The 15,400-nt window shown below is 38.3% G+C and overlaps 1 protein-coding gene across 1 annotated transcript in view; it reads right to left on the bottom strand.

Moving 5' to 3' along the window:
- Positions 1-362: 362 nt before the first annotated feature.
- ADCK1 (aarF domain containing kinase 1) overlaps positions 363-15,400 on the bottom strand; it is a 179,631-nt gene continuing 164,593 nt past the window's right edge. The window contains exon 11 of the mRNA XM_077123210.1: positions 363-1,013. Within this exon, the coding sequence (XP_076979325.1) occupies positions 1,001-1,013 (13 nt within the window). The 3' untranslated portion in view covers positions 363-1,000. The remainder of the gene's footprint in view (positions 1,014-15,400) is intronic.

Genomic DNA, 15,400 nt, shown 5'->3' with positions numbered 1-15,400 from the left:
ATAGTTCTTATTGTGGTTTTGATTTGCATGTCTCTAACAGCTAATAATGTTAAGCATCTTTTCATGTGCTTATTAGCCATTCATATATCCTCTTTGAAAAATTCTCTATTCAAGTCCCTTGATCTTGTTTTAACTGGGTTGTCTTTTTGTTTTTGTATTGTGTGTGTGCGGATTGATAGATGATAGATAAAGTCCTTTTCACATATACTATTTGTACTATTTTCTCCCATTTTATAAATTGTCTTTTCACTTTCTTGACAATGTCCTTTGATGCAAAAAGTTTTTAATGTTGATGGTGACTAACTTATGTACTGTTCCTTTTGTCACTTGTGCTTTCACAGTCATCTAAGAACCCATTGCCAAATCCAGGGTGTTTGCTAATGTTGCTTGAATGCAATACACCAGAACTTGACTTGCTCTTATAAACAGGATTTATTTCATTGCAAAATTACAGTTCCTTGGAGGAAAGGTAGCTGGGTTTCTCTGTCACATGGAAAGGCACAAGGTGATGTTCATTGGCCCTCCCTTCTAGCTTCTGGGTTCAAACAACTTTTTCTGGGGTGATTCCTTTCTGGATCTCCAAACATCTGGGTCTGAGCCAGCTCTGAGCTCCTCTTTTCTGACTCCTTTTAAGCCTCTCTCATTGCAGAAGGCACTCTCTTTAGCCCACCGCAGATGTAATCAGCCATAGATGAATTTCCCATGCTGAGGATTTAAGTCCAAGCAACAGAATAACTGGGCACCATCACCTGGCCAAGTTGACACCTGAGCCTAAGTACTCTATAAGGTGAAGATTTATCCTTATGTTATTTTCTAAAAGCTTTATCATTTTAACTCTAATTTTTAAGTCCTTGATACATTTTGAGTTCCTTTTTTGAATAGGGTGAGACTTGGGTTCATCTTCATTCTTTCGCATATGGATATCCAGTTCTCTCAGTATAATTTGTTGAAGAGATACTTCCACTGTTTCATGTACTTCACAGCCTTGTCAACCAATTGATCACCCCAGTCCTCTGGAAACAAGAACAGATAAAACTGGTAAGAGACAGAAGTCAGACATGTCCCCTACTCCAACTGTTAATAGCCAAGCCACAGGAGTCACAGCCCAGAGTTAGCAGAGCGCCCCATTGTGTGATTTCACTAACTCCAGTATTGTGTTATGTGAATAAACATGAACAAAGTCTGAAAAAAGCAAAAACATATATATATCAACCGGCCATAAATATATAGATCTATTTCTGGAGTTTCAATTCTATTCACAGATCCAAAAGTCTGTACTTTGTACCTTTGTACTACGTCTCAAAATTGGGAAACATGAGTCCTCCAACTTCGTTCTTCTTTTCAAAATTGTTTCAGCTATTTGCAATTATATATGACTTCGAGGATTGGTATTTATTTTTCCACAAAAAAGTCTGTTGTAATTTTGATAGGGATCATATTGCAAGTGCTGATTGCTTTGAGTGGTACTGACATCTTAAGACCTCCAATCCTTGAACAGGGGAAGTGTTGCCATTTAGTTAGGTCTCTAATTTCTTTCAGCAGTGTTTTATTTTATTATTTTTAAAAAGTATTTTTATTGAAAATATGGATAAGAAATAAGCAAATAATAGGGGGAACACAGGTTAAAATAAATTGAGTAGATTGAAATACTAGTGGTCAATGAGAGGGAGGGGTAAGGTGTACGGCATGTATGAGTTTTTCCTTTCTTTTTCTGGAGAGATGCAAATGTTCTAAAAATGATCATGGTGATGAATACACAAGTATGTGATGATATTATGAGCCATTGATTGTAACCATGTCAAGAATATATGTATGTTTGTTGTTTATAGTTTTTTAAAAATCTTATTATTTATTCACAAAAATACATTTTATTGATAAAAATTAGCATACAAATATTCCATACATGGTGTATAATCAGTGGTTCACAATATCATCACATAATTGTGTATTCATCACCATGATCATTTTTTTTAACATTTCAGCAGTGTTTTATAGTTTTCAGTGTCCAAGTCTTTCATATCCATGGTTAAATTTATTCCTATATATTTTATACTTTTAAATTCCATCATAAATGGAATTGTTTTCTTAGTTTCCCCATTGGATGGTTCATTGCTAATATGTACAAATGCAACTGATTTTTGCATGATGATCTGATACCCTGCAATTCTGCTGAATTCATTTATTAGCTATATTAGTTTTCTTATGGATTCCTTTGGATTTTCTCTATATAGGATCATGCCAGCTGCAAATAGAGATTGTTTTACTTCTTCCTTTCCAATTTAGACACCTTTTATTTTTCCTTCTTGCCTCACTGCTCTTGCTGGAACTTAAGTGCAATGTTGAATAGCAGAAGTGAAAGTGGGCATGCTTGTCTTGTTCCTGATCTTAGAGGGAAACATTTCAATTTTCACAATTGGGTGTGATGTAAGCTCTGGGGTGGTTATATATGTGTCCTTGATCATGTTGAGGAAATTCACTTTTATTGGTAGTTTTCTGCATTAATTAAGACAATTATGTAGTTTTTTTCTCCCTTCATTCTTATTAATGTGGTGTATTACATTGATTTTGCTAGGTTGAACTGTCCTTGTATTCTTGCAATAAATCCCACTGGTCATGGTTTATAATCCTTTTACCATATAGTTGGATTTAGTTTTCCAATATTTTGTTGAGGATTTTAAAAAAAACATTTTTATTGATAAATCTTCACACATATATATGCCATACATGGTATACAGTTAATGGCTTACAATATCATCCCACAGTTGTGTATTCTTCACCATGATCAATTTTTAGAACATTTGCATCACTCCAGAAAAAGAAATAAAAAGGAAAAAAACTAAACATACCATGCCATGCCCCTTACCCCTCCCTGTCCTTGACCACTAGTATTTCAATCTACTCAATTTATTTTACACTTTGTCCCCCTTATTCTTTATTCATTTTTTTATCCATATTTTTTTACTCATCTGTCCACACCCTGGATAAAAGGAGCAACAGACACAAGGTTTTCATAATCCCACAGTCACACTATAAGTCATGTCTTTCTACAATCATCTTCAAGAATCAAGGCTACTGGAACACAGCTCAATAGTTCCATGTACTTCCCTCCAGCCACTCCAATACACCATAAGCTAAAAAGGGTATATTATATAATGCACAAAAATAACCTCCAGAAGAACCTCTTGGCTCTGTTTGAAATCTCTCAGCCACTGAAACTTTATTTTGTCTCATTTCTCTTTTCCCCCTTTTAGTCAAGAAAGCTTTCTTGTTGAGGATTTTCACATATGCATTCATAAGCAATATTGGTCTGTAATTTTCTTTTCTTGTGTTTTTATCTGCCTTTAGTATTATGTAATTCTGGCCTCATAGAATGACTCATAAAGTGTCCCTTCTACTTCTTTTTTTTTAAAGAGTTTGACTAGGATGTATTAAATCTTCTTTAAGTGTTTGGTAGAATTCAGCAGTGAGACTATCTGGTCCTGGATGTTTCTTTGTTGGAAGATTTTTTTATTACTGATTCACTCTCTTTACTTGTTATTGGTATGAGATTTCCCATTTCTTTTTTTTCTATGTTGTCATCATTCAATTGCCAACCCATTTATGTATATAGTGAAAACTAACATACATACAAAAAAGCAATAAATTTCAAAACACACTGCAAAAGTTAGTTATAGAGCAGATTTCAGAGTTTGGTATAGGTTACAGTTCCACAATTTTAGGTTTTTCTTTCTGGCTCCTCCAAGACACTGGAAACTAAAAGAACTATCAGTATAATGATTCAGCTATCATACTCATTTATTAAATCCTACCTTCTTTTTTATAATTCCACCTTCTCCTTTGATCTTTCTCCGAGTCTTTAGAGATATTTGGGCTATGCTCATCCTAATTTTTTCATGTTGGAAAAAGCTTTCGATAATGATAGCTTTTTCCTATCCTAATGATAGCTGATGTTTTGGAGAGGTTAGCCCTTCTGGGTTTCAGGACTTATTTGGCCTAGGAACCTATCTAGAGGTTGTAGGTTTCTGGAAAGTAAACATAGTGCATGGAAACTTTGTAGAATCTCAGATTCAGCCATAGGTGTTCTTTAAGGGTGGCAGGTATGGTTTTGATTGGGGTTTGGCAAACCATGATAAGTAGCAATATCTAGCTGAAGCTTGCAGAGCAGTAGTTTCCAGAGTAGCCTCTCAACTCTATTTTAATGCTCTCAGACACTGAAACCTTATTTGCTCCAATTATTTTTCCCCGCTTCGTCAGGAAGGCATTGTCAATCCCATGGTTCCAGAGAGTTCCCTGAGAGTCATATCCCATGATGCCAGGGAGGCTTTTACCCCTGGATGTCATGTCCCATGGAGTGGGGAGGATGATGATTTTACTTGAAGAGTTGGGCTTAGAGAGAGAGGGTCACATCTGAGCAACAAAAGATATTCTCTGGAAGTAACTCCTAGGCATAACTATAGGTAGGCTTAGCTTCTCTGCTTCATAAATAAACTTCACAAGAGCAAGCCTCAAGATTAAGGGCTTGGCCTATTGACTTAGGAGTCTCTAGTATTTGAGACAGTATCAGGGGTTTCCCCAGTGGCAAAGTTTAATAGTTCTGTATTTTTTCTCCCATCCCTCAAGGGAATTTGCCAATACTTTCTAATCATCTGCTCAACATACTGTGAGATGTATCCATGCATTACATTAAGCTATACAAAATTACAAGCCCTCAGTCCCATTCTGGACTCCCCTTGTTTGGGTTGTTTAAATGATCTAACCAGACGGGTTGAGTTAGATTATAAGCTACAGAAAAATTAGGTTTTGAACAAAATAAACCTCTATTTCTTTGGTCTCATAGAGTAGGTGAAATTCTAAAATACAGACTTCTTACCCCTGTATTCTGATTTACTTTAGTCCTGACCCTACTGGTTTCATTCTTATCTCTAATTGAAGCCTGATCTCTTTTTCAATTTCTTTAACAGTTGTTGTATGTGGCAATGCTGACCTTCAGAACTTCAGAATTTCTACTGAGTCTTAGGTGACACACAGGTACCCAAAGTTCCATGGAAATACCCAGTTATACACACACACACACACACACACACACACACACACACACACACACACACATATTTAGCACAGCCTCGCAAAATCTAGAAATAACAATTACAGTTCCAGACTGTAATGTGACTGGTATAAGAGCTTACAATCTAGGCCCCAATTTCCTTAAAAGTATTTTCTAAATGAGACCATACAATATTTGCTCTTTCGTTTCTGGCTTATTTTACATCACATCATGTCCCACAGGTTCATTCGCAACATTGCATGCCTCATGACTTTGTTCCTTTCCATAGCAGCGCAATATTCAATTATATGTGTACCCCACAATTCTAGAATTCTACTTCTCAGTCAGTGTATCCTTCAGCCACCTCCATCCATTGAGCATCATGTATAATGTCCGAAGTTAACAATCCATATCTCACATTATCCTCACATAGTGGTTTAATCATCAATGCTCTCAATTTTAGACAATTTTCATGGCTCCCAAGAGAAAAAACAACCTATAAACCCACCCTCACCAAATAGAAAAGCCAAACCTCCCTTTAACTCTTGTCCTTCCCCCCTCCCCATTATTTACCGCTGGTATTGCTGTAATAATGTTGATATCTTCCTGTTAAACATAGCCCATAATATGTAATAGTAGTTTCCCCCCTACACCCTGATATTATATACTCTTTGTACAAGATTCAAACCTTCAAAGTAGTTCACACAAGAACTTATTTGTATTTGTAGTGTTAATTGGTGGGATACATGGCTCTATACAATCCCTATAAATCATGTTCATCTTCAATATGGCAGTATTACTTATAGACCCACTAATGAACTGCCTTCACTTCTATCCATTCCCTTACATTCAAGCTCAACCTCATTAGCTAACCATTCCTCCATCTCTAGCTTCCGTGTATCTCTATGTATCCTATATACTATATTATAAGCAGTTGAGTTTGCCTTTACTAAGGCCATAAAAGCAAAATCATACAGTAGCTATCCTTTTGTGTCTGGCTTATTTCACTCAGCATTATGTCCTCAAGGCTCATCCATCTTGTCATATGCTTCACGATGTCATTTTTGTCTTACTGCTGCATAATATTCCACCATGTGTGTATATATGTTTATTCACTCATCTGTTGATGGGCACTTGGATTGTTTCCCTCTTTTGGCAATTGTGAATAATGCTTCTATGAACATCAGTGTGCAAATGTCTGTGTCTGGGTATATACCAAGTAGTGGTATTGCTGGGTCATGGGGCAACTCAATATTTAGGGTTCTAAGGAGCCACCAAACTGTGTTCCATAGTGGCTGTACCATTATACATTCTCCCCAGCAGTGCATAAGTGTCCCAATTTCTCCACATCCTCTCCAACATTGGTAGTTTCCTGTCTGTTTAGTAACAGCCATTCTTGTAGATGTGAGGTGGTATCTTGTTGTAGTCTTGATCTGCATTTCCATTAAAGCTAATGAAAATGAGCATCTCATCACATACTTTTTACTCATCTGTATTTGCTCTTCAGAAAAAATGGCCATTCATATCTTTAGCCCATGTTATAGTTGGGTTGTTTGTTCTTTATTTTTTAATTTTTTTTTTAATTTTTTTTATTAATCAAAAAAAAGAAAAGAAATTAACACAACATTTAGAAATCATTCCATTCTACACATGCACTCAGTAATTCTTAGTATCATCACATAGATGTATGATCATCATTTCTTAGTACATTTGCATCGATTTAGGAAAAGAACTAGCAAAACAGCAGAAAAAGATATAGAATGTTAATATAGAGAAGAGAATTAAAATAATAATACTAATAAAAATATATATATAAAAAAAGGAAAAAGAAAAAAACAAAAACAAAAGATACAAACAAACAAACAAACAAACAAAAAACTATATTTCAGGTGCAGCTTCATTCAGTGTTTCAACATAGTTACATTACACTTAGGTATTATTATGCTGTCCATTTTTGAGTTTTTGTATCTAGTCCTGTTGCACAGTCTGTATCCCTTCAGCTCCAATTACCCATTATCTTACCCTGTTTCTTACTCCTGCTGGTCTCTGTTACCAATGATATATTCCAAGCTGATTCTCGAATGTCGGTTCACATCAGTGGGACCATACAGTATTTGTCCTTTAGTTTTTGGCTAGACTCACTCAGCATAATGTTCTCTAGGTCCATCCATGTTATTACATGCTTCATAAGTTTAGTCTGTCTTAAAGCTGCATAATATTCCATCGTAGGTATATGCCACAGTTTGTTTAGCCACTCGTCTGTTGATGGACATTTTGGCTGTTTTCATCTCTTTGCAATTGTAGATAATGCTGCTATAAACACTGGTGTGCAAATGTCCATCTGTGTCTTTGCCCTTAAGTCTTTTGAGTAGATACCTAGCAGTGGTATTGCTGGGTCGTAATCCATTCTGCCAGTCTATGTCTTTTGATTGGGGAATTCAGTCCATTAACTTTTAGTGTTATTACTGTTTGGATAATATTTTCCTCTACCATTTTGGCTTTTGTATTATATATATCATATCTGATTTTCCTTCTTTCTACACTTCACTCCATACCTCTCTCTTCTGTCTTTTCGTATCTGACTCTAGTGCTCCCTTTAGTATTTCTTGCAGAGCTGGTCTCTTGGTCACAAATTCTCTCAGTGACTTTTTGTCTATAAATGTTTTAATTTCTCCTTCATTTTTGAAGGACAGTTTTGCTGGATATAGGAGTCTTGGTTGGCAGTTTTTCTCTTTTAGTAATTTAAATATATCATCCCACTGTCTTCTAGCTTCCATGGTTTCTGCTGAGAAATCTACACATAGTCTTATTGGGTTTCCCTTGTATGTGATGGATTGTTTTTCTCTTGCTGCTTTCAAGATCCTCTCTTTCTCTTTGACCTCTGACATTCTAACTAGTAAGTGTCTTGGAGAACGCCTATTTGGGTCTATTCTCTTTGGGGTGTGCTGTACTTCTTGGATCTGTAAATTTAGGTCTTTCATAAGAGTTGGGAAATTTTCAGTGATAATTTCTTCCATTAGTTTTTCTCCTCCTTTTCCCTTCTCTTCTCCTTCTGGGACACCCACAACACGTATATTTGTGCGCTTCATATTGTCATTCAGTTCCCTGATCCCCTGCTCAAGTTTTTCCATTCTTTTCCCTATAGTTTCTGTTTCTTTTTGGAATTCAGATGTTCCATCCTCCAGTTCACTAATTGTAGCTTCTGTCTCTTTAGATCTACCATTGTAGGTATCCATTTTTTTTTCCATTTTTTCTTCTTTGTCCTTCACTCCCATAAGTTCTGTGATTTGTTTTTTCAGATTTTCTATTTCTTCTTTTTGTTTAGCCCGTGTCTTCTTCATGTCCTCCCTCAATTTATTGATTTGGTTTTTGAAGAGTTTTTCCATTTCTGTTCGTATATTCAGCATTAGTTGTCTCAGCTCCTGTATCTCATTTGAACTATTGGTTTGTTCCTTTGACTGGGCCATATCTTCAATTTTCCGAGCATGATCCATTATTTTCTGCTGGTGTCTGGGCATTTGATCAGATTTCCCTGGGTGTGGGACCCGGCTGGTTGAAAGGTTTTTCTGTGAAATCTCTGGGCTCTGTTTTTCTTTTCCTTCCCAGTAGGTGGTACTCGTGGCGCTCATCTGTCTGCGGGTCCCACCAGTAAAAGATGCTGTGGCTCCTTTAACTTGCCAATCCGAATCTCGCAGTCGGCCCGGGAAACCGCGCGTGGAGGGGCGTGTCGCCGGCCGCCGCGGCTTGGGGGAGTGCCGGTCCAAATTGCCCAGCTGGGCCGAGACACCAAGCGTGGCGGGAGGGCCCCGCTATCCAACATTCCCAGTCAGACCAGGGAGCCACGTGCGTGGAGGGGACCCCAGTCGCCAGCCGCCCCGGCCGGGAAAACGTGCACCCCTCGGGTATCTCACCACAGCGGATTCTCCCTGCCCGTTCAGCCATTCCAGAATGGGGTACGCTGTCTTTTTGGTCTCTGTCGTGGCTCTGGGAGCTGTTTCGTATTGTTTCTGTTTCTTTAGTTGCTGTTCTGGAGGAGGAACTAAGACCCGCGCGTCTTACTAAGCCGCCATCTTCTCCGGAAGTCTGTTTGTTCTTTTGTTGTTGAGTTGTATGATTTCTTTATGTATACAGAATATCAAACCTTTATCTGATACATGATTTCCAAATATTTTCTCCCATTGATTTGACTGCCTCTTCACCTTTGTGACAAAGTCTTTTGAAGCACAAAAGCATTTGATTTTGAGGAGTTCCCATTTATTTATTTTTTCTTTTGTTGCTGGTGCTTTGCATGTAAAGTTTAGGAAGCAAAACTCCTATTACTAGGTCTTAAAAATGTTTTCCTGTATTTTCTTCTAGGAGTTTTATGATACTGGTTCCTATATTTAGGTCTTTAATCTACTTTAAGTTAATTTTTGTATTGGGTATACAGTAAGGGACCTCTTTCATTCTTTTGGCTATTGATATTCAGTTCTCCCATGCCCATTTATTGAAGATTATTTTGTCCCAGTTGAGTGGATTTGGGGGCCTTGCTAAAGATCACTTGACCATAGATTTGGTGGTCTATTTCTGCACTCTCAATTTGACTCCATTGGTCAATACTTCTGTTTTTGTGCCAGTACCATGCTGTTTTGGCCACTGTGGCTTTATAATAAGCTTTAAAATCAGAAAGTGTTAATCCTTCCACTTCATTCTTCTTTCTTAGGATTCTTATTTAGCTATCTGAGGTCTCTTTCCCTTCCAAATGAATTTGATAACTAACTTTTCAACTCTTTAAAGTAGGTTATTGGAATTTTTACTGGTATTGCATTGAATCTGTAGATCAATTTGGATAGAATTTACATATTAACAATATTTAGCCTTCCTATCCATAAGCAGGGAAAGTCTTTCCACCTATTTAAATCTTCTTTGATTTCTTTTAGCAATGTTTTGTAGTTTTATGTATACAGCTCCTTTACATCCCTAGTTAAGTTTATTCCAAAATATTTAATCCTTTAATTACTATTGTGAATGGATTTTTTTCCTTAATTGTCTCTTCATGTAGGTCGTTGTTTGTGTATAGAATCATTACTGATTTTTGCACGTTAATCTTATATCCTGTCACTTTGCTGAATTTGTATATTAGCTCAAGAAGCTCTGTCACAGATTTCTCAGGATTTCCCAAGTATAATATCATGTCATCTACAAATAATGAAAGTTTTACTTCTTACTTCTGATTTGGGTGTGTTTTATTTCTTTTTCCTGTCTGATTGCTTTAGCAAGAATTTCAAGTGCACTGTTGAATAACAGTGGTGACAGAGGGCATCCTTGTCTCATTCCCGATCTTGAGGGGAAAGTGATGCTGGCTATGGCTTTTTCATATATGCCTTTATCATTTTGAGGAAGTTTCCTTTGATTCCTACTTTTTGAAGTATTTTTATCAGAAAAGGATGTTGAATTTTGTTGAATACTTTTTCAGCATCAATTGAGATGCTCATGTGACTTTTCTCTGTCAATTTGTTAATGTGCTGTATTACATTGATTGATTTTCCTGTATTGAGCCACCCTTTCATTCCTGGTATAATCCAGGCGGTGGTATATAATTCCTTTAATGTACCATTGGATTCAATTTGCTAGAACTTTGTTGAGAATTTTTGCATCTATATTCATTAGGGAGGTTGACCTGTAGTTTTCCTTTCTTATAACATCTTCACCTGGATTTGGTATTAGAGTGATATTAGCTTCATAAAATGAGATAGGTAGTGTCTCTTTTTCCTGAATTTTTTGGAAGAATTTGAGCGGGTTTGGTGTTAGTTCTTTTTGGAATGTTTGATAAAAGTCTCCAGTGAAGCCATTTGGCCCTGGCTTTTTCTTTGTAAGAAGATTTTTTTATGACAAATCGAATTTCTTTACTTGTGATTGGTTTGTTGAGATCTTCTACTTCTTGAGTCAGTGTACCTTGTTCATGTGTTTCTAGGAATTTGTCCATTTCTTCTAAGTTGTCTTGTTTGTTGGTTTATAGTTGTTCACAGTATCCATTCTTATGATTTTTAAAATTTCTTCAGGGTCCATGGTAATGAACCCCTCCCTTCATTTCTGATTTTATTTGCATCCTCTCTCTCTCTCTCTCTCTCTCTCTCTTTTTTTTTCTTTATCTCCCTAGCTAGGGACTCATCAATTTTATTGATTTTTCTCAAAGAACTAACTTTTGGTTTTGTTGAGTCTTTCCATACTTCTTTTATTCTCCAATTAATTTAATTCTGATTTAATCTTTGTTATTTCTGTTCTTCTATTTGCTTTGGGGTTAGTTTGCTGTTCTTTCTGTAGTTCCTCCAGGTGAGCAGTTAAGTCCTTGATTTTTGCCCTTTCTTCTTTTTCAATACAGGAGTTTAGGGCAATAAATTTCCCTCTCAGCACTGCCTTTGCCACATCCCATAAGTTCTGATATGTTGTATTCTCATTTTCATTCATCTCCAGATAGTTATTGATTCCTCTAGCAATTTCTTCTTTGCCCCACTGCTTGTTTAAGAGTGCATTATTTAATCTTCATATATTTGTGAAAATTCTGGTTCTTTGGTGGTTGTTGACTTCTAGCTTCATTCCACTGTGATCAAAGAAAGTCCTTTGAATAATTCCAATCTTTTTAACTTTATAAAGACCTATTCTGTGCCCCAGCAAATAATCTATCCTGGAGAATGTTCCATGAGCACTGGATAAGAATGTACATCCTGGTGTTTTGGGATATAACGATTTACGTATGTCTGTTAGGTCTAATTTATTTATCATATTGTTTAAGTTCTCTATTTCCTTGTTGATCCTCTGTCTGGTTGTTCTATCTATAGAGGATAGTGCTATATTGAAGTTTTCCACTATTATTGTTGAATCATCCATCATTCCCTTCAGTTTTGCCAATGTTTGCCTCATGTACTTTGGAGCACCTTGATTAGGAGCATAACGATTATGATTGTTATTTCTTCTCGGTACATTGCCCCTTTTATTAACGTGTAGAGTCCCTCTTTGTCTCTATTGACATCTTCACATTTAGAATCTATTTTGTCTGACATTAGTATAGCTACTTCTGCTTTCATTTGGTTACAATTTACATGGAATATCTTTTTCCACCCTTTCACTTCCAATCTATTTGTATTCTTGAATCCAAGATAAGTCTCTTGTGAACAACTTATAGATGCATCATATTTCTTAATTCACTCTGCCAATGTATATCTTTTAATTGGTGGATTTAGTCCATTAACCTTCAAAGTTATTACTGTAAAGGCATTTCTTGAATCTGCAATCTTATCCTTTGGATTTTGTCAGATTTATATATTCTTTTCACTTTTTCTCTTTTTATCTTTTAAGTTACCATTACTGGTATTCTTCAGTTCTGTGCCCTCCTCTGGACCTCCCTCTCCTGTCTATTTTTTCAGCTGACAGAACTCCCTTTAGTATTTCTTGTAGGGCCAGTCTCTTGTTGACAAATTCTTTCAGGATTTATTTGTCTGTGAAAGTTTAATCTCTCCCTCACTTTTGAAGGACAATTTGGCTGGGTACAGAATTCTTGGCTGGAAGTCTTTCTCTTTCAGAATCTTAAAAATATCATACTACTTCCTTCTCACCTCCATGGTGCCTGTTGAGTAGTCCAAACTCAGCCTTATGTGTTTTCCTTTGTATGTAGTAGATCGCTTTTCTCTTGTCACATTCAGGATTTTCTGCTTCTCTTCAGCATTTGACAGGCTGATTAGTGTGTGTCTTGGAGTAGGCCTATTTGGATTTATTCTATTTGGGGTTCATTGGGCTTCTTTGTTTTGCATATTTATGTCTTTTATAAGGGTTCGGACATTTTCATGTCTTCAACTAATCTTCCTAGCTCTTTACTCCTCTCTTCTACTTTTGAGACATCAATGATTTTTATATTTGTGTGCTTCATGTTGCCCATCATTTCTCTGAATCCAATTCAAAATTTTCCATCATTTTGCCATTTGTTCTTTTGTGAATTTGAAAGTAATTGTCCTGTTCTCTAGTTTACTTATTCTTTCTTCTGCCTCTTCAAATCTGCTATTGTGTGTCTCTAGTATATTTTTTATTTGGTCTGCAGTATTTTTCATCTCAGTGATATCTGCTATTTTTCTATTTATTCTTTCAAATCTTCTTTATCCTCTTCTAGTGTCTTTTTTTTTTTTGCATAGGTATTCACCAGGAATTGAACCCAGGTCTCCAGCATGGCAGGCGAGAATTCTGCCACTGAGCCACCATTGCACCACCCTCTTCTAGTGTCTTCTTGATCTCCTTTATGTCATTAGCCAATCCATTGATTTTATTTAGTAGAGTTATATGAACATCTTTGATTGGTTGTTCCAAAGTCTGTATCTCCTCCAGTCTATTAGGCTAGGCTATATCTGTCTGCATCTTCATATGCTTTGTGATTTTCTGTTGCATTCAAGGCAAGTAATTATCTTGATAGGGTTACTTTGGAGGTTGATTTCCCTCAGTAGTCTAAGGTTTTGTATTTGCAGGGTGGTGTAGGGCAGGATGTGGGATGGGGGATGAGGTGAGGCACAAGGATAGGTTTGGGGTGGGAATGCTATGCTGGTGCCTGGGAGCTTAGGGTATAGCATGCATGGTTGTGGGGCAGTGGTGTGGGGATCATAGGGGCAGAGTGCTGCTCGGGCAGGCCTTGAAGAGCAGGGACAGGGTACAATGTGGAAGATACAGAGGCAGGGCACAGCAGGGGGGAGTTTGAGGGGGCTATGCAAGTCTGCAGGTGCTGGGGGGGGGTGCATGAAAGGTAGGGTGCAGGGGTTTGGGGTGGGTGCATGGGGAGGGCACAGGTGTATGAATGGAGCACAGGAGTCACAGAGGTCCAGGTATGGGGTTTGGGACACAGGTTGGCTACAGGGGGCAGGGTACAGTTGCACCTGTGCACAGGGCACAAGGGATGAGGTGCAGGGGTCGGGGCGCAGATGCACAGGTCGTGAAAGGATATGACATGGGTTGGAGGTTGGCACGTGTATGTGCAAGATGTGTGGGGTGGGGGGCGGGGAGCCTGTGTACATGGGACAGGGGTGCAGGACATGACTATGCATATATGCAGGGCACAGGGTGGGGTGGCATACATGCACAGGGAAGTGGGGATCATTTTGGTTTGTTAAGATGCTGAATGCAATATGCCAAAAATAGAACAGCTTTTAAAAAGGGAATTTAATGAGTTGCAAGTTTACAGTTCTAAGCCTATAAAAATGTCCAAGGCATCCAGACAAAGATACCTTAATTCAAGAAAGGCTGATGAATCTGGAAAAGTCTATGACAGCTTGGAAGTCACGTGGCTGGCTTCTGCTGGTCTTTGCTCCTGGGCTCCTTTGCATTCAGCCTCTGTTCCTATGGGGGTTCCTCACTTTGCTTCTCTGGGGCTGGCTTGTATCTCTTGGGTTCCCTTGGCTTTCTCCAGGTTCTGGCTTGCTTAACATCTCATGGTGATGTCTGCTGGGCTCTAAGCATCTCCAAACATCTGTGTCTCTGTTCTCTGTTTATATCTACTCTCTCTCTCTCAGCCGAGTCTCCTGTCATTTCTGTTTCTCCAAAATGTTTCCCCTTTTAAGGACTCTAGTAAACTAATCAAGACCTACTTGGAATGGGTGAAATCACCTCTCCCTCTCATCAAAAGGCTACAACCATAATTGGGTCTGCCACGTATCTGTGGAGATAATCTAATCAAAAGTTTCTGCCCTACAGTATTGAATCAGGGTTAAAATTCATTAATTGAATTTTATCCAGATTGAATCAGGATTAAAACATGGCTTTTCTGGTGTACATAATACTTCAAACAGGCACCGGGAGTATGGCACAAATGCGCACATGAAGGCCTGCAGCGGGGGGTGTAGCACAGGAGTGGTGGGTCGTGGGTATGCACATGCACATGCACATGCGCAGGGTGCACAGGTCTGAGGTGGGGAGGTGCACATGCACAGGGCAGGGGGCTGGGGCCAGGGCAAGGTTGTGTGCATGTGTGAGGCAAGGGGTGTAGTGTGCAGGGATCAAGGGGGCAGGGCATGTGTGCATGGGTGCAGGGGTGGGCAGGGCACTGGTTATGCATATGTGGGAGAGGGCGCAGGGTGCAGGAGTCAAGGGAGCAGGGCACAGGTGGGTGGGTATGGGGCTGGAGGGTCGTGTGTGTGTGGATGTGGTGTGTTCAAAGAAAGTGGCTTGGCTTAATTTCTAGTCCTGTCTCCCTGTCTGTGCATTCCTGAGGGCTCCAAGCCTCTGTTTGGAAAGGGGCACTGTGCTGGCTTGAAAGGATTATGTATCCTAGGAAAGCTGTGTTTTAATCCTGGTCCAATCTTGTGGGAGCAGCCATTTCATTTAATCCCCATCCAATCATGTGGT

This window comes from Tamandua tetradactyla, chromosome 12 (genome assembly GCF_023851605.1).
Source record: "Tamandua tetradactyla isolate mTamTet1 chromosome 12, mTamTet1.pri, whole genome shotgun sequence".
Classification (NCBI taxonomy): domain Eukaryota; kingdom Metazoa; phylum Chordata; class Mammalia; order Pilosa; family Myrmecophagidae; genus Tamandua; species Tamandua tetradactyla.
This window is presented reverse-complemented; position numbering and strand designations above follow the sequence as displayed.